General features: G+C 39.2%; 3 protein-coding genes across 5 annotated transcripts in view; 2 read left to right on the forward strand and 1 right to left on the reverse strand.

The window, feature by feature from the left end:
- Positions 1–580: 580 nt before the first annotated feature.
- Positions 581–8652, forward strand: psmc3ip (PSMC3 interacting protein). The gene is made up of 8 exons (XM_062050039.1): positions 581–796; positions 985–1085; positions 3515–3604; positions 3686–3797; positions 5077–5222; positions 6826–6879; positions 6961–7020; positions 7094–8652. Exons 1-8 carry the CDS (start codon positions 778–780, stop codon positions 7148–7150), a joined length of 639 nt encoding a protein of 212 aa, XP_061906023.1. The 5' UTR covers positions 581–777; the 3' UTR covers positions 7151–8652.
- mlx (MAX dimerization protein MLX) lies at positions 7297–26411 on the reverse strand. Its single transcript, XM_062050037.1, has 8 exons — positions 26051–26411; positions 17611–17650; positions 17429–17515; positions 13674–13783; positions 13515–13614; positions 9688–9787; positions 9414–9615; positions 7297–9332 (listed from the first exon to the last, which is right to left on the reverse strand). The coding sequence occupies exons 1-8, from the start codon at positions 26276–26278 to the stop codon at positions 9276–9278; spliced, it is 924 nt and encodes a 307-aa protein (XP_061906021.1). The 5' UTR covers positions 26279–26411; the 3' UTR covers positions 7297–9275.
- Positions 26055–27308, forward strand: part of fmnl1a (formin-like 1a) — a 29616-nt gene continuing 28362 nt past the window's right edge. Inside the window, exon 1 of one of the 3 annotated variants that reach the window (XM_062050035.1) lies at positions 26055–26993. In XM_062050035.1, coding sequence (XP_061906019.1) covers positions 26808–26993 — 186 coding nt within the window. In that variant the 5' untranslated portion in view covers positions 26055–26807. The remainder of the gene's footprint in view (positions 26994–27308) is intronic. The other 2 variants (XM_062050034.1, XM_062050036.1) reach the window with 2 other exon arrangements.

A 27308-nucleotide genomic window follows, 5' to 3' on the forward strand; every position in this document is an offset into this window, starting at 1 on the left:
AAGAGGTCTATAAAGGTGGTTGTGGAAGAAGGTGTGTGGTGGAGACCGGACCTGCTCTCATGACTCCCATTTATTATTTTATTATTATATAAGTATTCAGAATATGTGAACCCAGGACACTCGGCTACATATATATATATATATATATATATATATATATATATATATATATATATATATATAAAAAAAAAAATATATATATATATATTTTAAAAAAAATATATATATATATATATGTAAAAAAATATATATAAAATATATATATGTACATATATATATATATATATATATATATATATATATATATATATATATATATATATATATATATATATATATATATAAAATATATATATATATATATATATATATATATATAAAATATATATTTTATATATATATATAAAATATATATATATAGACACTCACACAGACCTTTATAAAGTAATAATTTACAAGCAAACATGTGAACAAGAACAACCAAAAACAAGCACAAAAACAGTACAATACAGCGCCAGGGGGTTGTAAACGCAATAAAGCAAACATACAACTACCATCACGTAAAATACGCAATCGTCGAACCCCGGAAGTAGCAGTCTGAATAGTAAGAGCGCTTACTACGTATTTTTTTCCAGATGGAAAAAGACGTTTTAGCCACTAAGATAAATTATGTTAAGAGTGAGGCATCTTCCTGCAGAGACGATCGTTTATGACGCATGTTTTTTGCGCGAAACTCAGTTGGTGTAGAACGCGGAAGCAAGACAGGACGAATTGGAGATGAGTAAAAAGGATAACGGTAAGTCGTTTGTTCTTTTTTTCCTTTTTTTACAATTATTTGTTGCAAGTTAAGGCGGCTACGATGTAAGTTTTAATCAGAAAGCCGTAAGCCAAGATTCTGTTCGGAGGGTTGTATGCTAGCTGCCAACCTAAGCTAATGTTGATGTTGTGGTCTGAGCATAAACTCACCTGTTGTTGAATCCGCAGGTGCTGGCGTCATTCTGGCCTACTTGAACGCCAAGAACCGTCCTTACAGCGCCCAGGATGTCTTCTGTAACTTACAAAAGCAGCACGGATTGGGCAAAACCGTGAGATTTATACTTTTTTCTTCAATTAAATATGGTAACATACAACATATGTTACAGTGCAAAACATTGTGACTGACTGACAGGAGTGAAATGTAACCACATGACATTTCAGTTACTGTGACTAAGCTTTTTTCTGTGTTGTAGAATTTATCTTATTTCCCAAAATGTAGTCCTCGGGCCATTTTTGGCACATACCTAATTTTATTTTGGCCCTTGGGATATTGTTAAAATAAAATGAATTACCGTATTTTTCGGAGTATATGTCGCACCGGCCGAAAATGCATAATAAAGAAGGAAAAAAACATAAGTCGCACTGGAGTATAAGTTGCATTTTTGGGGGAAATGTATTTGATAAAACCCAACACCAAGAATAGACATTTGAAAGGCAATTTAAAATAAATAAAGAATAGTGAACAACAGGCTGAATAAGTGTACGTTATATGACGCATAAATAACCAACTGAGAACGTGCCTGGTATGTTAACGTAACATATTATGGTAAGAGTCATTCAAATAACTATAACATATAGAACATGCTATACGTTCACCAAACAATCTGTCACTCCTAATCGCTAAATCCCATGAAATCTTATACGTCTAGTCTTTTACATGAATGAGCTAAATAATAATATTTGATATTTTACGGTAATGTGTTAACAATTTCACACATAAGTCACTCCTGAGTATAAGTCGCACCCCCGGCCAAACTATGAAAAAAACTGTGACTTATAGTCCGAAATATACGGTATTAGTTACACATGGGCTTTTAGCTCAGTAATCGGTACATTGGTCTCGCATGCGGACGACTCAGGTTGGAGCCCTGGTCGTAAAAGTTTAAATACGCGGGTTAAATATACATTTTTGAGTATTGCACTAATTTGCTTCAGTCCAAAGTTAAAGTTATTGTGATTGTCACACACACACTAGGTGTGGTGAAATGTGTCCTCTGCATTTGACCCATCCCCTTGTTCACCCCCTGGGAGGTGAGGAGAGCAGTGAGCAGCAGCGTGGGCCGCGCTCGGGAATCATTTGGTGATTTAACCCCCAATTCCAACCCTTGATGCTGAGTGCCAAGCAGGGAGGCCCCATTTTTTGTAGTCTTTGGTATGACTCGGCCGGGGTTTGAACTCACAACCTACCGATCTCAGGGCGGGCAGCCCAAAGGCCATTTGCGGCCCGTCGCACATTCTCGAAATACAAATACAAAAATTAACATCAAAAGTTGAATGACATAACAAATAGGTGTAAAATAATGGGGAACATTGCAATGTTGACACTAAAAACATTGATTAACATAATCGATTAACTTACCGATTCAGCGCACCGAATTAAAAGGCGCACTGCCGATGAGCGGGTCTATTCAGGTCTATTTTCATACAAAAGGCGCATTAAAGGGGTCATATTATGATTTTTTTTCTAAATTTAAAACACAATATTGTGGTCCACATAACATGTAATGGTGGTTCTTTGGTGAAAGTGTTGCATGGATTATGTTTTACAGATCATCTTCAAGTAGTTTTGTGGGCGGTCTTACCTACGTGGCTCACCTTCGACAGCGTCTTCTCCCCGTCATCTTTGTTGTAGGGACGGGAGTGGAAGAAGTGTCAAAAGATGGAGCTAACTGTTTTAATGACATTCAGACTTTACTTCAATCAATAACGGAGCAGCATCTCCTCATTCGTGGCTCAATAATGCAACATCAACGCCAGAAATGTGTCCCGTGAAAAACCATCAGACCGGAACCCTCTAATAACTATAGTTCTGTGGGTGAATTATGTAAACTCACTACAGTTTTTAGCACTTTGATAGCTAGTCTACTGCCAGATATAAGTAAGAACTTTACGCTACTTTATATTAGAAATGGCAACAGCGCAAGATGAATGCCACATAAGAAGGTAGAGAAAAAGAAGCATATGACTACGGTGTCGGCACGGACTACAATGGCGGATGTGCGCACATTTTCAGGACTTATGCAGATCCCAAATAGACATCATCAGGTACCAGAAGGTAAGAAAAGTTGGTTTTGCAACCATAGCAACAAGTATATCATGCAAAAACGCAGGTTCCAACCAATGAAATACTTTGTATAGTTCAAGACTTAAGGTCATTTGAAAACATCACTGCACATCATAATGGCAGCTGCAATTTCCATCTTAAAGATCTAAAAAAAATTACATGGGAATGTCCGGCGGGCCGGAATGAAAAGCTTAACGGGCCCCTGGGCCTTAATTTTCCCAAGTCTGCTCTAGAGTGTGAATGTTGTCTATTTGTGTTGGACCTGCCATGAGGTGGCAGGGCCCGAGAGGGACAAGTGGTAGAAAATGGATGGATGTTTTACTGTAATTTTACTAATACTTGAGGCAAATGCCAGCACATTGTACTTTTGCTTGAGTATTTCCACCTGTGCTGACTGTATATGTGTCCTACCAGGCAGTGGTCAAAGCCGTGGAGCTGCTGGCACTGGAAGGCAAGATAAAGGAGAAGACTTACGGCAAGCAGAAGATTTACTTTGCTGATCAGGTGGGCTGACTTGTATGGATGAATGAACGGATGCTCTTGTTTTAGTAGACGCTAGCTAACGCGCTCTCCACTCCTTCCCAGGCTCAGTTTAAAGACGTGAGCGATGCAGACCTGAAGGCAATGGACGCTCGCATCTCCCAGCTCAACGAGGAAGTGCAGGCCCTCAGCCAGAGCTGCAGACAGCTGGATGCAGGTACACTGTGGACACACTGAAGTCACCTGTGGGCTTAAACTGTACAAACATGAACATGTAGCCAACAACTTGAAGGGGTCATAAGTTTTTTTCTACCTTTCAAACATGTTCTTGTAATCTACACATGTAGTAGTGGTCAAAATGTTGCATAAACTATGTTTTACAGACCGATTTATAGCCGGTTTCTGACCGTCTTTTTAGGATATGCTGTTTTATTTACATGGCTCCACTTAGACAGCGTCTTCTCCCGTCAGCCATGTTGTAGTTTTTGGCGTATGAAGTATTATTGTAGCAACATTTGCAAACTCGTGTCTCAATCTCCACGTGTGTAATCCAATTCACGTGTTTGTGTACTAAAGTGTGTGTCTGTATATTAATCTGTGTGTGTGTGTTTTAAGGCAGTGGTTCCCAACCACCGGGCCGCGGCCCGGTACCGGTCCGTGGATCGATTGGTACCGGGCCGCACAAGAAATAATTTTTAAATTTTTTTTTATTAAATCAACATAAAAAACACAAGATACACTTACAATTAGTGCACTAACCCAAAAAACCTCCCTCCCCCATTTACACTCATTCGCACAAAAGGGTTGTTTCTTTCTGTTAATATTTCTGGTTCCTACATTATATATCTATATAGATCAATACAGTCTGCAGGGATACAGTCCTTAAGCACGCATGATTGTATTTTTTTATGACAAAAAAACAACAACAAAAAAACCATCCCCCCCGCCCCCTTTCACGAAAACAGATACCAATAGTTAAGAAAAGTTGGTTTTGGATAATAGATCCCCTTTAAGTGTACCACCAGATATTACATATTCACATCACATGGACAAAGCAAATCAAGGATTGCATCAAGTGAACAATAAATCTTCCATACAATAAACACAATTATGCTATACTATTATTTGCATGTCAACTAGTTGGTTGAAGTTTGAAACACTAGCTGTTTTTCAGCTTTAACAAATTGTATGCACATAATTAAATCATTACAATGAAATTATTTTAAGTAGTTTATTCCTTTTATATTTCTCTCTTATATTTTGACAAATATTATTAACCGACAAAATGAGTTATTTCTTACTTCTTTATTAATAAAAGCAGCTGTTCCTGTCATGCTAATACTGCTCACAGCCACTTGAGGGCACATAAGAGCATTCAGCTCAATGTGTTCCTTCAGCGTTGAAGGTGCACGTCTTTTCCTTGCATTCACACTTAAGTGTCTGAAGTGAAATGTGTCATTTACAGTAGATTTCCACGCCGTTTTGTTTTGTTGCAGACCTTAAGGAGCTCAGCAGCAGCTTGACCACTCAACAAATGATCTCCGAGATCGGGAGGCTGAAAGATGAGTGCTCAACAAGCCGTGAGCGCCTGGAGAAGATAAAATCTGCGAGCAATCACGTCACGCCCGAGGAAAAGGAGAAGGTTACGGAAGCTTTTGTTTTTTTGTCCTAAAATTAGCAGTGGTTTACATTTTTTACAGTTGTGAGTTAATGTTAAAGTCAATCAATCAATCAATCAATGTTTATTTATATAGCCCTAAATCACAAGTGTCTCAAAGGGCTGTACAAGCCACAACGACATCCTCGGTACAGAGCCCACATACGGGCAAGGAAAAACTCACCCCAGTGGGACGTCGGTGAATGACTATGAGAAACCTTGGAGAGGACCGCATATGTGGGTAACCCCCCCCCTCTAGGGGAGACCGAAAGCAACGGATGTCGAGTGGGTCTGACATAACATTGTGAAAGTCCAGTCCACAGTGGATCCAACACATCAGCGGGAGTCCAGTCCACAGCGGGGCCAACAGGAAACCATCCCGAGCGGAGACGGGTCAGCAGCGCAGAGATGTCCCCAACCGATGCACAGGCTAGTGGTCCACCCGGGGTCCCGGCTCTGGACAGCCAGCACTTCATCCATGGCCACCGGACCTATGCAACTCCCCCTCGCAAGGGACAGGGGAGAAGAGGAGAGAAGAAAAGAAACGGCAGATCAACTGGTCTAAAAAAGGGGGGGTCTATTTAAAGGCTAGATTATACAAATGAGTTTTAAGATGGGACTTAAATGCTTCTACTGAGGTAGCATCTCTAACTGTTACCGGGAGGGCATTCCAGAGTACTGGAGCCCGAATAGAAAACGCTCTATAGCCCGCAGACTTTTTTTTGGCTCTGGGAATCACTAATAAGCCGGAGTTCTTTGAACGCAGATTTCTTGTCGGGACATATGGTACAATACAATCGGCGAGATAGGCTGGAGCTAAACCGTGTAATATTTTATACGTAAGTAGTAAAACCTTAAAGTCGCATCTTAAGTGCACAGGAAGCCAGTGCAAGTGAGCCAGTATAGGCGTAATATGATCAAACTTTCTTGTTTTTGTCAAAAGCCTTGCAGCCGCATTTTGTACCAACTGTAATCTTTTAATGCTAGACATAGGGAGGCCCGAAAATAATACGTTACAGTAATCGAGACGAGACGTAACGAACGCATGAATAATGATCTCAGCGTCGCTAGTGGACAAGATGGAACGAATTTTAGCGATATTACGGAGATGAAAGAAGGCCGTTTTAGTAACACTCTTAATATGTGACTCAAACGAGAGAGTTGGGTCGAAGATAATACCCAGATTCTTTACCGAGTCTCCTTGTTTAATTGTTTGGTTGTCAAATGTTAAGGTGGTATTATTAAATAGATGTTGGTGTCTAGCAGGACCGATAATCAGCATTTCCGTTTTCTTAGCGTTGAGTTGCAAAAAGTTAGCGGACATCCATTGTTTAATTTCATTAAGACACGCCTCCAGCTGACTACAATCCGGCGTGTTGGTCAGCTTTAGGGGCATGTAGAGTTGAGTGTCATCAGCATAACAGTGAAAGCTAACACCGTACTTGCGTATGATGTCACCCAGCGGCAGCATGTAAATACTAAAGAGTGCAGGGCCAAGAACCGAACCCTGGGGAAGTGTACAAATTATAAGGAAACTTACTTTTTTTGTTGTAATTCCCCATTTTGACCCAAAGTATTTCATTTGCAGGTTTTGAAAGAGCAAAATGTGTATGTGAAAGAATGGCGCAAGAGGAAGCGACTGGTAAAGTTGATTTGAACTAAAATAGTCTTCAAGAATAGTGATACATAAATATAATAATCACTTTGCTTAACTTCCTGTCAGGCTTCGGACATGATGGACACAATCCTGGAGGGATACCCCAAAAGCAAGAAGGAATTCCTGGTGGGTAAAATGTTTTTTTTAATGAGTCCTAAAAAGAGTTTTGAGAGTAAAGTGTGTGTTGTTTATTATGCAGGAGGAGGTTGGTGTGGAGACAGACGAGGACTATAAGGCAGTTGTGCCGACTGTCTGATCCAATTGTTGATTATATATTTAAGACTTTGATTTAGTTTTGTACAATTTGTTCTGATTTCAGTTCATCTTACTGCACTCATGTGTGATGTTTGGCAGATATAATTTACATTTTGTGCCACCTTATTAAACGTTCAGGACAGATGGATCTATCAACAGCATATTTATTTAGGCAGGAGGGACGCTCTGGAAAAAACATGCAGCACAATACACTTTGAAGAAGCAAGAGAACAAGAATAATTTAGCATATATAAAATGTTTGTCAAAGGGACACATGTACAATCTTCTGTGTCCTAAAACATCTTTAAGCATCATCCAAAACTCTCAAATTGGTTTCTAGCAAAACATTGTCTAATTCTATAAATATCTTTAAAAACAAGAACATTTCACCCTCATTATTGCAGGTCTTTTAGAACAGGGGGTAAAAAGTGGATCAACAGGATTTTGGTAAAAGGACGGAATGGGAGACCATAAGATACAGAAATTGGGACAGGTCTATTTCACTCACTAAGTACGCCTGAGTTTGAGCCAATCGGGCAAGGCACCAAAAAGTTCTTTAATGTGCACCTCAGACTGTAAATATAAAAAATATCAACATTAAGTCAAACTGCGGTAATAAGGTTGATGTGTATTGATATACTGTTTCTAAATAATAGTGGTCATAGGACAGACTCCTGGCACACACCATATCTTAAAACGGGACAATAAAGGCAAGTCTTATTAAACGCACCAAGCACCAGTTTGTCGGCATCTTTCAATAAAACATGCTTTAAGCTCTGTTGTTTGTCAATAGAATCGTTGGTTACTTATAAAGTTGCTGTTCTGGTCCTCTCCTTGACCAGACTGTTAATTACTGAGCGTTTTGCAAGAAATCACAAGCAGCTCTTCATCAACAACAGATTTGCTTTCCACGCTGGCATCTATTTACAAAGTAGCTGGTAACTTTCCATACATGGTAACAACTGATACTCATTAAAACATCAGTGGTCCTAGAGGGGGTCGAAAGAACACATCCTAGTCCTTTGGCGTTCAACAGGGTTTCTGCAGGTATCTAATGTAATGCTTTTAAAGGAAATTTAATGCCCATGTCCTACTGGTCAATGGTCAAAATAATACAGTACAATTGCCTGTATACAGAATTGTAAGAATTTGACAATGATAATGTTGAAAAGTTTACATTAACTGTGGCCAAATCAAGCACTAATGTAAACATACGATAATAATGCAAGGAACCCTTTCAGACAAACATTTTTCATTACAGTAGTATTTTTTTTACCATTGTCATTGGAAGGTCAATAATTCTAAATAAGTAAATCTAAAAAACCTGACAATTTTAGCAAAAATTGCACTTCAATTAAATTGTTTTGTTGCCAGTTCGTCCGTATTAATGGGCTCAAATATTCCCATTGGCTTTATATTCATCGCTTTTCTTCTTAACTTTTGTTACTTTGCAGTGCTTGCAGACTAGTGAGGCTTTAATGCCTTTGGACGTGGTACTTAATGCCATTTAAGGCTTTAATTTTCGCAAAATACTTTCATTGCTTTTTAATGACTTGTGGAAACCCTGTTCAACACCTGGCTTGTCTACTGACAATACATCCTAGAAAACCTAGATCTAACCACTAGCTAGCTGTTCGACTAAGTTGTCATCACCACATTATATTTGACAAAGGACTGAGAGAAATAAAGGATTAAAAAAAAACATGACTTTTGCTTAACTTTGCCGCTATTGACTTAACATGGCCTGTAGATGGAGGCTCACTGGTCACAGTATTAGGCACACCTGCACTATTTAGCATGAAAAACTCACAAAAGATTGTTTTTATCGTGAGTCTCCAACCCTGAGAGAGAAACCCGCACACAAACTATTTAACGTGTTGTTTGACGTCACAATGTGTGCATTACACATGTTAAAAGAAACACCAGCCTGGGACTAATAAAAGACATTCCGTTCAAAAGTTCACGATACACTCTTAAAACTATCGAACGCCTCCAACAGATCATTAGAATTGTAAACACCATTTTTAAAATGTCGAAATCAGACAAAAGTGGCTGAAATGCACACTTATAGACATGCACGATGTACCATTACCACGTCAGACCATCCCGTGGCGGTGGAACTAGCGTCAGTAGACCTGACAGTTGAGCTGTCGCAAGACCCCGACCACGAAATTCTTCAGCATCTATAAACAAAAGAAACAAAGAAGAAGTGTCAAGGCAAGGTTGCAACAGCCCTACGCGGCGACGACCAAATGGACTTGTACCAGCGGCTTGCAGTATTCCTCGATCCAGTTGATCAAGCTGGCCGAAAGCTCCTGGAAGCTGTTGACCGAGACGGAGTTGCTGAAAGAGTCGAAGAGGGAGTCCATGATGCTCTGAAAGATGTCAAACTTGATCTGGTCCGACACCTGGTTGTCGTCCTGCAGTGGGTGGTTCTGGTTTGCCTCTACGATCTGCTCGTAGTTCCTGTTAAGAGAAGAAGGGAAAAAAGATCAAAACACTTTCAAAACACAGCAGAGGAAGGAGGATCGTTGTCACGTTTTCATGATCTTCAGCGCAGTCACTTCTTTTCTCAGACGGGAAACCTCCTCCTCCTGCTTCCTCTTCTCTTTGTTAAGAAAATTGATGTATTCAATGGCTGCAAGCATAAAAAAAAAATAAAAAATTAAAAAAAGGTCTCAACCCCATGTTTTGTACAAAAAAGGCTTCATTAGACATCTTAAAAGCTCTGCCAACTATCTACCAGTCGACTGCAGGTGTCTACCATGAATTGATTACGTGGACCCCGACTTGAATAAGTTGAAAAACTTATTCGGGTGTTACCATTTAGTGGTCAATTGTACGGAATATGTACTGAACTGTGCAATCTACTAATAAAAGTTTTGTGTCTGATCACGTCGAGTTTCAGACACGCGAGTTTCTTAACATGGAGATATTATCACTACTGTAACCGAGGGTTTATATATGTCGCCTATACTGTATAAAACTACAAAATAACAAACACGGAGGCTCCAGTTTTACACGAGGACCACTTTATTTCCTTTTCTTTTCAAAACCTCCACTACAACGTGTCACCACTTCCGCTCTTAGCGCCTTCAAAATAGGAGCTCAAGGCATATACTGTATAACAGCTTATAACAGGAATTTAACACCACAAAGAGGCAAGCCCATAAAAATAGGTTACACTACTTTTCTTTTGTCGAGCACAAAGAAAATAACATTCTAGTTAAATGTAAGTTGTGTCTTGGATCAAAGATCCCATCTACTGCCAAAAACAGCAATTAAAATCTGCTGAAACAGCTACAAAAGCAACATGCTTCGACGAAGCTAGTAAAGAGAGACACACTTCACCTCCTAAGCAACAGCGGCTGGATTTTAACAAGGCACTGCTAGCCAGGACAACATTGATGGAGCCATTGCAGCGTATGTGCTAGAAGACATGCAGGCTATTTCTACAGTGGAGTCACCCGCTTTCAGGCAGCTAATTAGCATGATATCAGCGTCAAACCGCTAATGGCACGAAAACATTTTCCAAGCACCTGGACACAGTGGACAGTGAGCACATAAACATGAAAAGCGAGCTAAAGAAGACACTCCAAACTCTGCCTCTGCTCATCATTCAGCACTGAAGGTTCACACACTCTGTCAATTCTTTTATATACTCTTTCATTCTAGACTAAGAAGACTCATAGTCGTAGTAGCTCAAAATGGTGCTTATACTCAATACTGAGCAAGGGGTCTGAATACCTTTGACCATGTGATATTTCAGTTTTTCTTTTTTAATACATTTCCAAAAAAAATTCTACATTTCTGTTTTTTTTCGTCAAAATGGGGTGCTGAGTGTACATAGTAGAATAAAATGAACTTTTTGGATTTTAGCAAATAGCTCCAATAAAACAGAGTGAAACATCTAAACACTGAGTCTGAATACTTTCCGTACCCACTGTACATGTCCCAAGTAATGTACGACATAATTTGTGTTTTTTTAGCAGATAATTTACTTACATTATTATTATTGAAAATGTAATGTAAAATTTTATAACATGCATGCAAATAACTCCGAAAACGTTTCCCATTTGGGAACTCTTACAACCACGCCCCCCGGGTTATATCTGCGGTCCTCTCCAAGGTTTCTCATTGTCCCATTGGGTTGAGTTTTTTCCTTGCCCTGATGTGGGATCTGAACCGAGGATGTCGTTGTGGCTTGTGCAGCTCTTTGAGACACTTGTGATTTAGGGCTATATAAATAAACATTGATTGATATACATCTATTGTTGTGACCTCTTGTTTACATCCGTCACATCAAAAATATACTTTCTCGCTGGCTACTAATAAATGCTCTAGAACTACAACTGGTTCCAAACTCTGTTCGGATCGTCATCATCCAAATATGATTAGCAGCAAAGTAGAAAGCTGTCAACGTTGCGGCGATTCAATTTTTAAAATATTTTACGAGTTAAATAACAGTGTTATAGAGCGTACAGTTGCATGAATTCAAAATACAGTGGAACCTCGATTTTTGAACCCCTCTTATTTGCCTACTTTGCGGTTTACAAGCTTTTAGATGGAGCAAAATAAGCCTGTGTGTGCGAACCATGTCTCTATGTACTAACGCTTCATTTTGTGTCCCGCTGGCAGCCATTTTGTGCTAGCTCGTATTGAAGACATTGAGTCATACCACAGAAATGTTTTGAATGGTGATGAGAATGGACTTTTCTGGAAAAAGATGCCAAAGCAGACTTACCTCACAGCGGCGTAGAAAGATACCTCTCGTTCTGTGGTGCCTCTTCAGTGTTTCCCATAAACTGCCAAGATACCTGTGGCGGTGGGGGCGTGGCTATGGGCGTGGTCACCATGACATAATCGAGTAATTTGCATAATTTACTACAATGATATGATTTTCTCTAAAAAGGCTCAAAAAATGTATACTTACTAATTAATAATAACAGTTTTGTTTTAAACGTCCATCCATCCATCCATTTTAGAATATAATTACAACACTTTATGTACATATTTATATACAGACTTGAAAAAATATATATCTTATAAAATATAAAAGCTAAAATGTCTCTTAAAGCTCTGTCCCTTTAATCAGTGCATACTAAATAATTTAACTTTGGCCTACTTCTACAACCATATTATTTACCAGCAACATAAAGTGAAACAGAGGCAGAGGTGTCATGCCACAGTCAGTAACAAATAAACAGAAAACAGTAGTGGTCAAATACAAATAAGGCAACAAGAGAAGTATCCTACACTTCTCTTTTGTAAAGTAAATCTGAACAGCCTATATGGGCATCTACATCAACTATATGATTTGCCTGAGAAGCTGGACAGGACAAAAAAAAAAAAAAAATTAAATTATTTTTTTATTTTTTTAAATTTGTGGCGGACGTAATTCTTTCGTGGCGCGCCGCCACAAATAAATGAATGTGTGGGAAACACTGGTCTTGCAAGTGTACGCGCGCACGCGCGCACACGGCCCCTCCTGCCCGCACCTCGGATTTGCAGATGCTAATTAGAATAAGCTTAAGTGTGTTTTACTTTTTAAAATGTTTATTATTGTAGCAATATGGTTGTTAAAGTTAATGATTTTTGTGATTTCTGATAGTTTGTGAGAGCAACAAAGGGACTTCTGTGTGTTGGCAGAGCAGCGCCAACGGGACGGTTCAGCTGGTTGTCATTGTTGTTTTGGCTTGTTAATAAAGAGGTAGTTAATTCATCACCTCCTTGACAAGTTTTTTGATGTACAGTACTGTAGCACTTTATATTATGTTCAAAGTGTACAAACCTTCACTAAAATATGGACTTTTGTCTCGGCTGGAGCTCATTATTCATATTTTCGATTTATGAACCCTGTTCAAGAACTAATCGAGTTCCTAAATCAAGGTTCCACTGTATGTTATAAAGTAACACAGGACCTTAAACAGACCAAATATAGATAGATTTACTAGGAAAAAAGCAAGAAATAAAATATTGTGTGCGATTATTGTGTTTTTGAGAATCTAACAAATTGTACTAAACCTCAAACATTAGTTGCATAGAATAAATGCAAAAAATTATACGTGAAGTGAATTATATTTATATAGCGCTTTTCTCTAGTGGCTCAAAGCGCTTTACATAGTGAAACCCAATTTGTAAGTTACAATTAAACCAGTGTGGGTGGCACTGGGAGCAGGTGGGTAAAGCGTCTTGCCCAAGGACACAACGGCATTGACTAGGATGGCAGAAGTGGGGATCGAACCTGGAACCCTCAAGTTGCTGGCACGTCCACTCTACCAACCGAGCTATACCGCCCCGTATATACGTAGAGAGTGTATTCATCTACAAAAATGTCTTAATCCTTCATGTTTATTGTGTCTTACTCTTCTGCAGGATGACAGCCTTGGCTACCTTCTGCCCCCCCAGCACAGATTCAGACTCCAGGAAGGTGGGCACCACCACTTGCAGGTCATCAAAGCCTTTCTGATAGGGAATGTCGCTATAAGATTATGCACGTGTTGTCATTTGAGTCGTGGCCTCACCTTGATTGTGTCGCGTCGCTTCTGCTCGGCCTGCGTGTGCGCTTGCCTCCGCCGATCTTTGTACAAGTTCTTGTCGGACGTCTCGTGGCGGCAGTCGCTGTCCTCGTCATCTGTGGAGAAAAGGCAGACATTTACAGTAGGCGGGTCCCACTGGGCTTTCTGCACAAATAGTGTGCCAAGGTGATTTAAAGGTCTCCTATTGTGCTTTTTAAGTGACGTTCTAACTGTGTTTATGAGCACTAAACCTTGGAAACATCTGTCATCACCTTCACTTGTTTGCTACAATTTTGAGAGAAGAGGCACTCAAAAGATCACTTTGTAAAAGAATATATGAAAAAAAGCCTAAAAAAACCAAAACGAAGCAGGCTTTGCTACACATCTTAAAATAAAGCCTGGCATTCGATAAACTACAGTTGTAGGAGTTGATTTAATTAATTTACCATTACTTTAAATTGATATTCAAATCACAATTAATAACATGATTATTCATTAATTTGAAAACATGAGTATTGTACTACCAGGGTTTCCCCTTAATGTTCTAGACCTAAATCACTTCATATTCTTTACTGCTCGCTAGTGTGACCATATCTGAGTTATCGTGTAGAAATATGGGGAAACAACTACAAATGTGCGCTTCATTCACTAACGGTGTTACAAAAAAGCCTAAACAGCTAAAATGATGTACAAAGCAAACTGTAACCGGCTACCCAAGAACGTACAACAATTCTTCTCAACAAAAGAGAAATATAACCTTAGAGAAAAATGTAATTTAAACATTTGTATGCACGTACAACACTTAAAACCTTTAGTATATCTGTATGTGGAATTAAATTATGGAATGGATTAACCAAAGAAATCAAACAAAGCACCAATATCATTCAGTTTAGGAGACTGTTCAAACTGCAAGTGTTCACAAAGTACACAGAATAATAATTATGATGAACATCTTGAACCCCCCTTTTTTTTTAGATAATTATACACTACCGTTCAAAAGTTTGGGGTCACCCAAACAATTTTGTGGAATAGCCTTCATTTCTAAGAACAAGAATAGACTGTCCAGTTTCAGATGAAAGTTCTCTTTTTCTAGCCATTTTGAGCGTTTAATTGACCCCACAAATGTGATGCTCCAGAAACTCAATCTGCTCAAAGGAAGGTCAGTTTTGTAGCTTCTGTAACGAGCTAAACTGCACAAGGGTTTTCTAATCATCAATTAGCCTTCTGAGCCAATGAGCAAACACATTGTACCATTAGAACACTGGAGTGATAGTTGCTGGAAATGGGCCTCTATACACCTATGTAGATATTGCACCAAAAACCAGACATTTGCAGCTAGAATAGTCATTTACCACATTAGCAATGTATAGAGTGTATTTCTTTAAAGTTAAGACTAGTTTAAAGTTATCTTCATTGAAAAGTACAGTGCGTTACCTTCAAAAATAAGGACATTTCAATGTGACCCCAAACTTTTGAACGGTAGTGTATATGTATTCAATTAGGGCTGCAACAACTAATCGATCAAATCGATTATAAAAATAGTTGGCGATTAATTTAGTCATCGATTCGTTGGATCTATGCTATGCGCAAAAGCAATTTTTATTTTTTGATTTTTTTTTTATAAACCTTTATTTATAAACTGCAACATGTACAAACAGCTGAGAAACAATAATCAAAATTAGTATGGTGCCAGTATGCTGTTTTTTCCCAATAAAATACTGGAAAGGATAGAAATTTAGTTTTGTCTCTTTTATCTAATTATTAATCGATGCAATAATCGACAGATTAATCGATTATCAAATTAATCGTTAGTAGCAGCCCTATATTCAATATTTGTTTACTTACTGTGGTATATTATTTATTTATTCACTGTTCTATTACAGAGAACAAGGAGAAGGGATAAAATTGCTATAGTATGAAAAGGGGTAGGATTAAATAAACTCAGCTTCTTCCTACCCCTTTCCGGACGTGCTGTAATGAAACAACTGGAAATATGTGATGCATTACATTGTATCATATGCATGTTCCAAATAAACTGAAACTGAACTGAGCTAATGTATTTGAATGTGGCGCCCCGCCACGACATTTTCATTACCGCCACACCTTAAAAATATGTTGTTTTTTTTTACTTGAAAATAGAGATGTCCGATAATATCGGCCGATAAATGCTTTAAAATGTAATATCGTAAATTATCGGTATCGGTTTCAAAAAGTAAAATTAATGACTTTTTAAAACGCCGCTGTACGGAGCGGTACATATCCGGTAAAACATGGACATACGGAGCAGTTCAGAGCAGTTGCGTCTTCCAGTCAGCAGACCCTCCCCTCTCCGCTCTCCCACACACAACACAGGAGTTGACGACTGCACATGAGGTTTACTGGCGACGCTTGATGACCTCATCAAACCGCCACGAGTGGAGCATAACAACAACAAGAGTGTGTTGTTGCCGGTGCTGTAGCCTGGCTAACAAGCCAGCTCGCACGGTGACTGACTAACGACACCATGTCTATGGTTTGGGATTATTTTAAAGTGTGTCTGACGGATAAAAAACTGGCAATTTGCATTGACTGCAAAAAGTTGGTTATGCGAGGAGGAACCAAGACGTCTTCCTTTAATACGAGCAATTTGATCTCCCACCTCTTCAAGAATCATAAGGAGATACACGATGAATACAAGCGGAAGATGGATGAAAAGCAAACACCGAAAGCAGCTTGCAGTGAACAAAGGTGCCCTGTCTTAACGCAGCATTTCAGAAGCTCTGGCTGACTGCTAGGCCACTTCAAGCACTCACCACTAGCTTGCAGCACATTTGTGTTACTCATACAAATACGTTAAAGCAGGGCAGATTGAGCCCAGTTTATAATTTCCTGTTATACAGTATGCCAGGCAGTCTACTAAAGGAGGACTATGTTATTGTTTACTTTATTACTCTAGTATACTCTGGACTGAAGCTGTGTGCCTTTATTGTTTTTGTAGCTGTTGTTTTGAGGCATGTTTAAAAAAATAAAAAAAATAATGCACTTCGTGAAAGTCAAAGTATAGTATTTCCCATAGTTGTAGTGGGTATCAGGATTATCTCAGGGAGAGCATGTCCCAAATTCCAAGCTGCTGTTTTGAGGCATGTTAAAAAAAATAATGCACTTTGTGACTTCAATAATAATTATGGCAGTGCCATGTTGGCACTTTTTTCCATAACTTGAGTTGAAGTTGTTCTCTTATTTTGGAAAACCTTGTTACTTTGTTTAATGCATCCAGCAAGGTATCACAACAAAATTAGGCATAATAATGTGTTAATTCCACAACGGTATATATCGGTATCGGTTGATATCGGAATCGGTAATTAAGAGTTAGACAATATTGGAATATCGGATATCGGCAAAAAAGCCATTATCGGACATCTCTAATAATATTTAATGATCATGAGAGGTCAAAAGCAAAATTCGATTAATTGTCCAACCCTAAATGCAAGTATTCTATTCAAACACAATAAACAAACAAAATAAACTTGATTTCTAATTAGGTTTATTTACCATTGTATTTGGAAGGCCAATAACTTTTAAATATCCTAAATAGGTAAGTAAACAAAAATAAAATTCACTCGAAATATCGATTTGCAAAAATTTCCCTTCAAAAAACATTGAAGATCTTGAAGTGATAAATTCCAGCATCAAGAACAGGTTTTGGACAACCCACTATTAACACCTCCAAGACAGTTCAAATTGCTGAAAGACACTTGGATGTTGTGTTCCAAAGCACTCACCTGTATTTGGTACCGAAGAGGCGCTTCTTGAGCCAATGCTGTTGGCCCGCGACCCGGCTGTCCCCTTCCCGCCGACACTAAAGAAACCTGCAACGGTAGACCACATTTATCCTCGTCGTTACTTATGTGTCAAACTACGAGGCTCAGTCGAAACTCACACACCGACGATGACGACGACTCACCGGGGTCAAAAACGGCGTCGCCGAAAGCCACGTCTGCGTGCTGAGCCATCGCCAGGCAACAGAAGATGGAGAGAAAGAGAGAAAAACTAGATGCTGAAAGGTGCTGGCCTACATGTGAAAGATGACGCTTGAAGCGCCCACTGAGCGCTGGCCTGATTACTTCTTTACACCAGGACTGTCTTTGTTCTTCAACTCAACACAACAGTTACTATAAATGTGACAGCCCAGTTATCCTTTCAAAGTCGGGCAAATATCCTCTTTATGTTTTGGTAACAAATCAACAGTAGAAAATGTTTTTTTTAATTTGCCTGTGAATACTGACAGATGACGTCGCTTGGTTGAAAAAAACCTAATTTAGTTTAGTTTATTATTTCTTCGGTCAGTGGTCAACCAAATAAACAGTTTTACATCCATGAATTCATAAATTGACAATTTTACAGACTGAAAGGGTTTAGGCTGAAGTTGAGCACTTATTTCGCCTAACCCTATTAACAATCTCAAATACAAGATGTAGCAAAACCAAGAGACATCGGGCTCTGATCTTGAGCTTCATAGAAATGTGACATTTCTTTTGCACAACATATTACAAAAAAACCTTGTACACAGCATAAACACTGTTCCAATATATACACAGTAAAGACATAGATGAACAGTTGTGAAATATCCCTGTATACGTGTTGGTTTAACATATGTACCAATAATATGCTATATACAAACACTTATTATTTAGGTCCCATATTTAGTTTTGTAATTAACATTGATCATTTTCTAAGACATTGGTCTTAAAAGTTTTTTTTTTAAATGTGTGAATGGAACTGGAACATTTTCAGGCAGAAACAAATCTACTTTTTAAACTAGTCCTCATGTTTGTTTTCTGAAAGACAGATGAACCTCTGAGGTCGTAGGGACTCTAGAACTTACATAGACTTTAGAACTAAGGTCGATACAGTGCATCCGGAAAGTATCCACAGTGCTTAAATTTTTCCAAATGTTATGTCACAGCCTTATTCCAAAATCAAATAAATTTTTGTCAATACTCTATAATGACAACGTTAAAAAGTTGTGTTTTAAAAAAAATGTTTTTTATAGATTTTTGCAAAAGTATTAAAAATAAAAAACCACGTGTATTCACAGCCTTTGCCATGAAGCTCAAAAAGTGGGATCAGGTGCATCCTGTTCCAACTGATCATCCTTGAGATGTTCCTACAGCTTAATTGGAGTCCATCGGTGGTAAATTTAGTTGACTGGACATTATTTGGAAAGGCACACACCAGTCTATAAATAAGGTCCCACACTTGACAGCGCATAGCAGAGCACAATCCAAGCATTAAGTCAAACAATTGAATTGTCTCGGGGTGCAAATCTGGGGAATGGTACAGAAATATATACCTTTGTATTTGACTTTATTATAAAGTCAAATACAAATAAGACAACAAGTATCACACACTTCTCTTTTGTAAAGTAAATATATCTACAGCATATAAGGGCATCAACAGTATGATTTGCATGAGTAGCTGGACAATGGTGTTTGGATATATATATATATATATATATATATAAATATATATATATACACACACACATACATTACACACACACGTTAATGAAAAAACACATTTTGGAGTATATACTGTATTAAAAAAGATGAAAATAATTAAAATGCGTGTATTTTGGAGTAAATATTAAAGAAAAAGATACACATAATAAAAATGCGTGTAATTTGAAGTAAATATTAAAGAAAAAGATAAAAATAAAAACATACACTGGGGAAAATATGAAATAAAAAGATAAAACTATTAATAATACATGTATTTTAGATATTGAAATGTATTTTTGGGGGAAACATTAAAGAATAAACTAAAAATACTCATGAAAATACATGTATTTTAGAGTCAATATTAAAGAAAAAGATACAAATATTAATAAAAAATACATGTATTTTGGGGGGAAATATTTTAAAATAGAATGAAAATATATGTATTTTAAGAGGAAAAATAAATCAAAAGATAAAAAGTATTAACGAAAATACATCTAGTTTGGGGGAAAATATGAAAGAAAAGAATAAAAATATAAATGAAAAAACATGTATTTTGGAGTAAATATTACAGAAAAAGATAATGTTAATGACAATACAAGTATGTTTATATATATATATATATATATATATATATATATAATATGGCTAAAAATATTTAAGAAATAGATACAATAATGTATTGTGGGAAAAAATGTACAAAAAATATAAATAAAAACATATATTTTGGGGAAAATATTAAAGAAAAAGATACAAATATTAATGTAAATACATATATTTTGGCCAAAATATTAAAGAAAAAGATACAATTATGTGTGAAAATATAATAAAATAATTACTAAAAAATGTTTTTTGGGGTACGGTAAGTTGTACTTTAGACAAATGAACTGATCACAAACTACAGGTTACATGTTTGATAATATTAAAATACATAGATAGTGTATATAGATAATGAAGCTGAGATAGGCTCCAGGACCCCCCGCGACCCCGAAAGGGACAAGCGGTAGAAAATGGATGGATGGATAGCTAATTAACAGTAGTTAGTTAACAGTAGAGATGTCCGATAATGGCTTTTTTGCCGATATCCGATATTCCAATATTGTCCAACTCTTAATTACTGATTCCGATATCAACCGATACCGATATATACAGTCGTGGAATTAACACATTATTATGCCTAATTTTGTTGTGATGCCCCGCTGGATGCATTAAACCAGGGGTCTCAAACTCAATTTGCCTGGGGGGCCCTGTATGCAGAGTCTGGGTGAGGCTGGGCCGCAAGAAAATATATATTTTTTAAATTATTTTTAAATGTCTTTATTTTTATTTTCAACACAAAATAAAATCAAAATATAAATGAACAAAATGAGAATTAAGTAAATAAATCAGTCATAAGTAATAACAAGAGAGGAGAACTCTAGCAAAACTTCTAGCCATTATGGACAACACCTCCCACCCACTACACTCGGACCTTGCGGGGAGAATGAGCACGTTTGGTGGAAGGCTCAGACTCCCAAAATGCAACACGGAACGACACAGGAGGTCCTTCATACCGACAGCCATCAGACTGTATAATGCATATGTTCCTTGACTGCACTTAAATGTAGAGTATATGTAGAATATATTTATATTATTTATATATTATATATATAATATATTATATATATTATATTATTTATTATTATTCTTGTCTATTGTGAGCGAACTGTGGTGCTGAATTTCCCCCAGGGATCAATAAAGTACTTTCTATTCTATTCTAACAATAATAATTCGATTTCTCCAGTCAGCAACAATGTATACACATACACATAATGTGCAACCCGGTTCACTCTCTCATCTCCCTGGTATTTTGCATACTCCTCAGCATGTCTAGTTGTATAATGACGTTTTAAATTGTATTTCTTTATGCACGGCAACTTTCTCTGTGCAAATAAGACACGTCGGAGTGTTCCTGTGCTCAACAAAGAAATATTGCATCTCCCACTTTTCCTGGAATTGTCTTTGCTCATCACTAACCTTTCTCTTCACTGCACGCTTTGAAAAAGACATGTTTGGGGTTGTGGAATATATTTGTATTTAACCGACGCACGCAGAATAATGTTATTTCCGCAATGTGTGTCGTTCCGCTTGTCCTCCCGACAGCAACACGGTGGTCGGTGGAAAGTACCGGAAAAAAGTGACGGCTCCCGGAGTGTTATATGGTGTCATATAAAAATATATGTAGTGTTCATCGTGTGAGGCAATGCAAATTAAACAATAAAAAAAAACAAATAACGGTTTCAATTGGTCCAGGTTTTCGGGGACTTTATTACTGACGGACAGGTGTCACGGTGTGACTGCCCTCGTCTCCATGGCAACGTTTCTCTCGCTTTCACTCATTTGCCGCTTTTCCACTAACGCAGGGGTATTTTGGACCCAAATAACAAAAATCGTCTCTGTCTGGAGCCAACGGGAGGCGGCGGGGGGAGGTTGGGGGGCTCGCTGTGGAGTTTACAGCGAGAGAGAGAGAGCGAGCAAGGGAGGGAGAGAGAGAGCGAGAGCGCGTGCGGTCTCGTGGAAAAGCAGCAAAATGTTTCTCTGCTTGCATCACGCAAGTGACGTCAATGTTCGGCCCTCGAGAGCCATATACCACACCATGATTGGTAGACTCCTTGTAGCCAGAAGAGTTAGGGCTACAAGGGATTCTGGGTATTTGTTATGTTGTGTTTATGTTGTGTTACGTGTGGATGTTCTCCCAAAATGTGGTTGTCATTCTTGTTTGGTGTGGGTTCACATTGTGGTGCATATTTGTAACATTTATAAAGTTTTTTTTATACGGCCACCCTCAGTGTAACATGTGTGGCTGTTGACTAAGTATGCATTGCAGTCACTTACGTGTGTCTGTTGAAGCTGCTTATATCATGTGACTGTACTTGCACATTGTGAGTATGGAGAAAAAGTGGACGCCAAACCTCCTGCCCTCAATATTGTTGCCTCAGTATTGTTGACTTAATATTGATGTCCTCAGTAATGTTGACTGGTGAAAATCGGGAGGGTTGGCAAGAATGCTTTAGCTCCGCACACAGCGCTGTCAAGCGCCATTCATATAAAACTCGCGGGCCGCACTAACATTAAACTTTCATATTAAGGTGCGGGCCGCACAATGACGTCTCGCGGGCCGTAATTGGCCCGCGGGCCGCATGTTTGAGACCCCTGCATTAAACAATGTAACAAGGTTTTCCAAAATAAATCAACTCAAGTTATGGAAAAAAATGCCAATATGGCACTGCCATATTTATTATTGAAGTCACAAAGTACATTATTTTTTTTTTAACATGCCTCAAAACAGCAGCTTGGAATTTGGGACATGCTCTCCCTGAGAGAGCATGAGGAGGTTGAGGTGGGCGGGCGGAGTTGAGGTGGGGGTGTATATTGTAGCGTCCCGGAAGAGTTAGTGCTGCAAGGGGTTCTTTTGTGTTTATGTTGTGTTACGGTGCGGATGTTCTCCCGAAATGTGTTTGTCATTCTTGTTTGGTGTGGGTTCACAGTGTGGCGCATATTTGTAACAGTGTTAAAGTTGTTTATACGGCCACCCTAAGTGTGACCTGTATGGCTGTTGACCAAGTATGCATTGCATTCACTTGTGTGTGTGAAAAGCCGTAGATATTATGTGACTGGGCCGGCACGCAAAGGCAGTGCCTTTAAGGTTTATTGGCGCTCTGTTGTGATGGGTCCAGCAACACCGATGCATCGGCGCATGCGTCGACCTCGTAGAGCAAAACCCTGTGTCGGAGCGCGTACCGCTTTTAGAAAGTGACCGATACGCGAACCGCGTCGCACTGACGCCTCCTCTGTGCCCTGTGAGCGGGTCTTTTCTACAGCCGGAGAAATAATACCTAAGAAGAGAACTCGTCTAAAATTCAATACGTTGGAAAAACTGTTTTTTTAAATAAAAATGTGTAAAAAAAAAAACGTTTTTAAATTCCCAGTCCACAAGCATCCTCATTAACAACATGTTCTCTTAGATTTCCATGTTATGATACATGTTCACATTATTTATTGACTTCATCTAAAAAGGATACGAATATATTTTTATTTAAATGAAGATATGAAACAATCCTAAATGAAATACAATGACTTGGTTTATATTATTGTATATACTAGGTCATAAAATCAGTGTCAGTTGAGTCGGTCCATAGGTTGCCTGTAGGGATTTTTAATGTCCAGCAGATGTCAGTATTTAGTGAACAGTATCAATACAGTTTTGCAATGTGTCGAAACGCTTCATGACGCCTCATCAACCCATCACTAGATTTGGGTATTTGTTCTGTCGTGTTTATGTTGTGTTACGGTACGGATGTTCTCTCGAAATGTTTTTGTCATTCTTGTTTGGTGTGGGTTCACAGTGTGGCGCATATTTCTAACAGTGTTAAAGTTGTTTATACGGTCACCCTCAGTGTGACCTGTATGGCTGTTGACCAAGTATGCGTTGCACTCACTTGTTTGTGTGAAAAGCCGTAGATATTATGTGACTGGGCCGGCACGCAAAGACAGTGCCTTTAAGGATTATTGGCGCTCTGTACGTCTCCCTACATCCGTGTACACAGCGGCGTTTTAAAAAGTCATACATTTTACTCTTTGAAACCGATACCGATAATTTCCGATATTACATGTTTTAAAGCATTTATTGGCCGATATTATCGGACATCTCTAGTTAACAGCTCGGCTTATTAGCTTGTCACAGACTAATATGTTGGAAAGTGCCCCAAAATAGCAATTAAAGGCCTACTGAAACCCACTACTAGCGACCACGCAGTCTGATAGTTTATATATCAATGATGAAATCTTAACATTATAACACATGCCAATACGGCCGGGTTAACTTATAAAGTGACATTTTAAATTTGCCGCTAAACTTCCGGTTCGAAACGCCTCTGAGGATGACGTATGCGCGTGACGTGGCCCGGCGAACACGGGTATGCCTTCCACATTGAAGCCGATACGAAAAAGCTCTGTTTTCATTTCATAATTCCACAGTATTCTGGACATCTGTGTTCGTGAATCTGTTTCAATCATGTTCATTGCATTATGGAGAAGGAAGCCGAGCAAGCAAAGAAGAAAGTTGTCGGTGCGAAATGGACGTATTTTTCGAACGTAGTCAGCCACAACAGTACACAGCCGGCGCTTCTTTGTTTACATTCCCGAAAGATGCAGTCAAGATGGAAGAACTCGGATAACAGAGACTCTAACCAGGAGGACTTTTGATTTGGATACACAGACGCCTGTAGAGAACTGGGACAACACAGACTCTTACCAGGATTACTTTGATTTGGATGACAAAGACGCAGACGTGCTACTGTGAGTATGCAGCTTTGGCTTTTTTTTGCGTATGTACGTAACTTTTTTTAAATATATAAGCTTTATGAACCTTGGGTTAGGTGAACGGTCTTTTGGGCTGAGTGATTGTGTGTGTTGATCATGTGTTTGAATTGTATTGGCGTGTTCTATGGAGCTAGGAGCTAGCAGAGGAGCTAGGAGTTAGCATAACACGTACCGTACCGTACGTGCGCGTCACGTACATAACTTTTTAAAAATATATAAGCTTTATGAACCTTGGGTTAGGTGAACGGTCTTTTGGGCTGAGTGATTGTGTGTGTTGATCAGGTGTTTGAATTGTATTGGCGTGTTCTATGGAGCTAGGAGCTAGCAGAGGAGCTAGGAGCTAGCATAACAAACACGCAGGTGTTATTATGCAGGATTAATTTGTGGCATATTAAATATAAGCCTGGTTGTGTTGTGGCTAATAGAGTATATATATGTCTTGTGTTTATTTACTGTTGTAGTCATTCCCAGCTGAATATCAGGTACCGTGAGTATGCAGCCTTGGCTGCTAAACATTCGATAACTTGACCGTATGTGCGCGTCACGTACGTAACTTTTTAAAAATATATAAGCTTTATGAACCTTGGGTTAGGTAAACGGTCTTTTGGGCTGAGTGATTGTGTGTGTTGATCAGGTGTTTGAATTGTATTGGCGTGTTCTATGGAGCTAGGAGCTAGCAGAGGAGCTAGGAGCTAGCATAACAAACACGCAGGTGTTTTTATGCAGGATTAATTTGTGGCATATTAAATATAAGCCTGGTTGTGTTGTGGCTAATAGAGTATATATATGTCTTGTGTTTATTTACTGTTGTAGTCATTCCCAGCTGAATATCAGGTCACCCCCGCCTCTCACAGCATCTTCCCTATCTGAATAGCTTCAACTCCCCACTAGTCCTTCACTTGCACTTTACTCATCCACAAATCTTTCATCCTCGCTCAAATTAATGGGGAAATTGTCGCTTTCTCGGTCCGAATCTCTCTCACTTCATGCAGCCATCATTGTAAACAATAGGGAACTTTGCGTATATGTTCAACTGACTACGTCACGCTACTTCCGGTAGGTGCAAGCCTTTTTTTTTATCAGATACCAAAAGTTGCAATCTTTATCGTCGTTGTTCTATACTAAATCCTTTCAGCAAAAATATGGCAATATCGCGAAATGATCAAGTATGACACATAGAATAGATCTGCTATCCCCGTTTAAATAAAAAAAATTCATTTCAGTAGGCCTTTAAAGCCATATTTAAAGTAATTCTGAGATTAGACTGAGGCACTTTCAACTGTTGTCAAACTCCCAACTAAAAGCCATTTAACATAAAAAAGTGACTAGCTAGCTGGCTACTAAATGTTTCATAATAACAAGCGCCGCCTCCAAAGCGACCGGCGTTCAAACAACAAAAACAAAGCCAAATTAACTGACAATGCCGGCTTAAAAAAGTTTGAAACGCACCGTCGCCGGGTGCCGCTGACGTCACAAGAGACGTGTTAGTCAATTAAACGACAAAAAGATGATGTTTGGCTACGATCACAAGGCTGGACTTTTTACCTTCCTGTGGTCCTCCGGCGACGTCGTCGTGTCCGCCATTTTGGAAATGAGCGAGCCCACTGGTGCGTTCGGGTGCGCCTTTGTAAAAGTGACAACTCCGCCGACGAGCGCCGTCAGAAAGTCTAACTGAACAAAGGACAAGTGCAACCCCACATTCGGGAGACAGCAAGTTGAGAGTGTTATACGGTACGCGCTTATGCTTATAGGTCGCCGGTTGCTCTTGTTCATCGCCGCGAAGCGTTTTAACTGAAGCGTCCTATTCTGTCCGGGAGCCCTCGAATGTCGCAGCTCAGGATGCAGTAGCCGGCATTGAACACAGGGTGTCGCTGATGTGCCACTTGGATCACCTGGCTGTTATTAAGGCAAAGGGTAAAGGCCAAATCCCAGTTTAAGTGGTCTAACTGTGGAATTGTGTTGGTTTTATTGTCATTTAACTGAACCTGAACCTCAGACCTCCACCCCCCTGCTGCGTCCTCGCCCGCACCCAAGCACTCTACTCTTTTCGCTTCTTTCCGCGACAGGAAGTCGCTCTTCTGCTTTTTCTGCTCGTGTGGTTTTCTGCTCATGTTCCTGAGGTGTTTGTCCAAGACAGGCCTGACATCTTGCCGCCCTCACACCTGCCTGATGCACTTCCTCCCAGCGTCAGGCCTCATTTAGGGGCCTCCTCGCGCTCGCACCGCTCTGGTATGCGACTGATTTCCTCAAGACAAGGCGCTTGTGCACGGCTTTCCTCCTGGATTACTTGTGGAGATTAGTGATGGGGAATGCTGCCACGGGGGCCGCCGAGCAGCAGGAGCCATCAGACGGTCGCTCGGCCAGGAGCTCGGCCTCGTCGGGGATGAGCGAGCCGACACCCCCGACGCTGCAGAAGAAGCAGCCGTCGACCCCCAAGCTGCCCATGCCCCCCGAGGGGGAGCTGGAGGAGCGCTTCAACGTGGTCCTGGTGAGTCAAATGCAACTTTTTTTTAGTTTACAGACACTTTCTCAAACTATAGAATGGACCAAAACGTCAACTTAAGTGAATAATTACACAATGAATACAGAAATTATGAAAAAAAAAAAAAGAGCGACGAGCAATACGGGGCCTCGAGGGGAAGTGTGGCAATGCATCCCGCCACAGACCATAAGACCGGAAAGCAACAGTCTTTCAACACTTTTCAAGTCTTCATAAACAACACGATTATTCATTATGTACACTTATCTTATATAAAACAGCATTTTTCGCTAACTTAGGACATTGGAAAAGGAACCATGTGAC

Source organism: Entelurus aequoreus, linkage group LG06, assembly GCF_033978785.1.
Source record: "Entelurus aequoreus isolate RoL-2023_Sb linkage group LG06, RoL_Eaeq_v1.1, whole genome shotgun sequence".
Lineage (NCBI taxonomy): Eukaryota > Metazoa > Chordata > Actinopteri > Syngnathiformes > Syngnathidae > Entelurus > Entelurus aequoreus.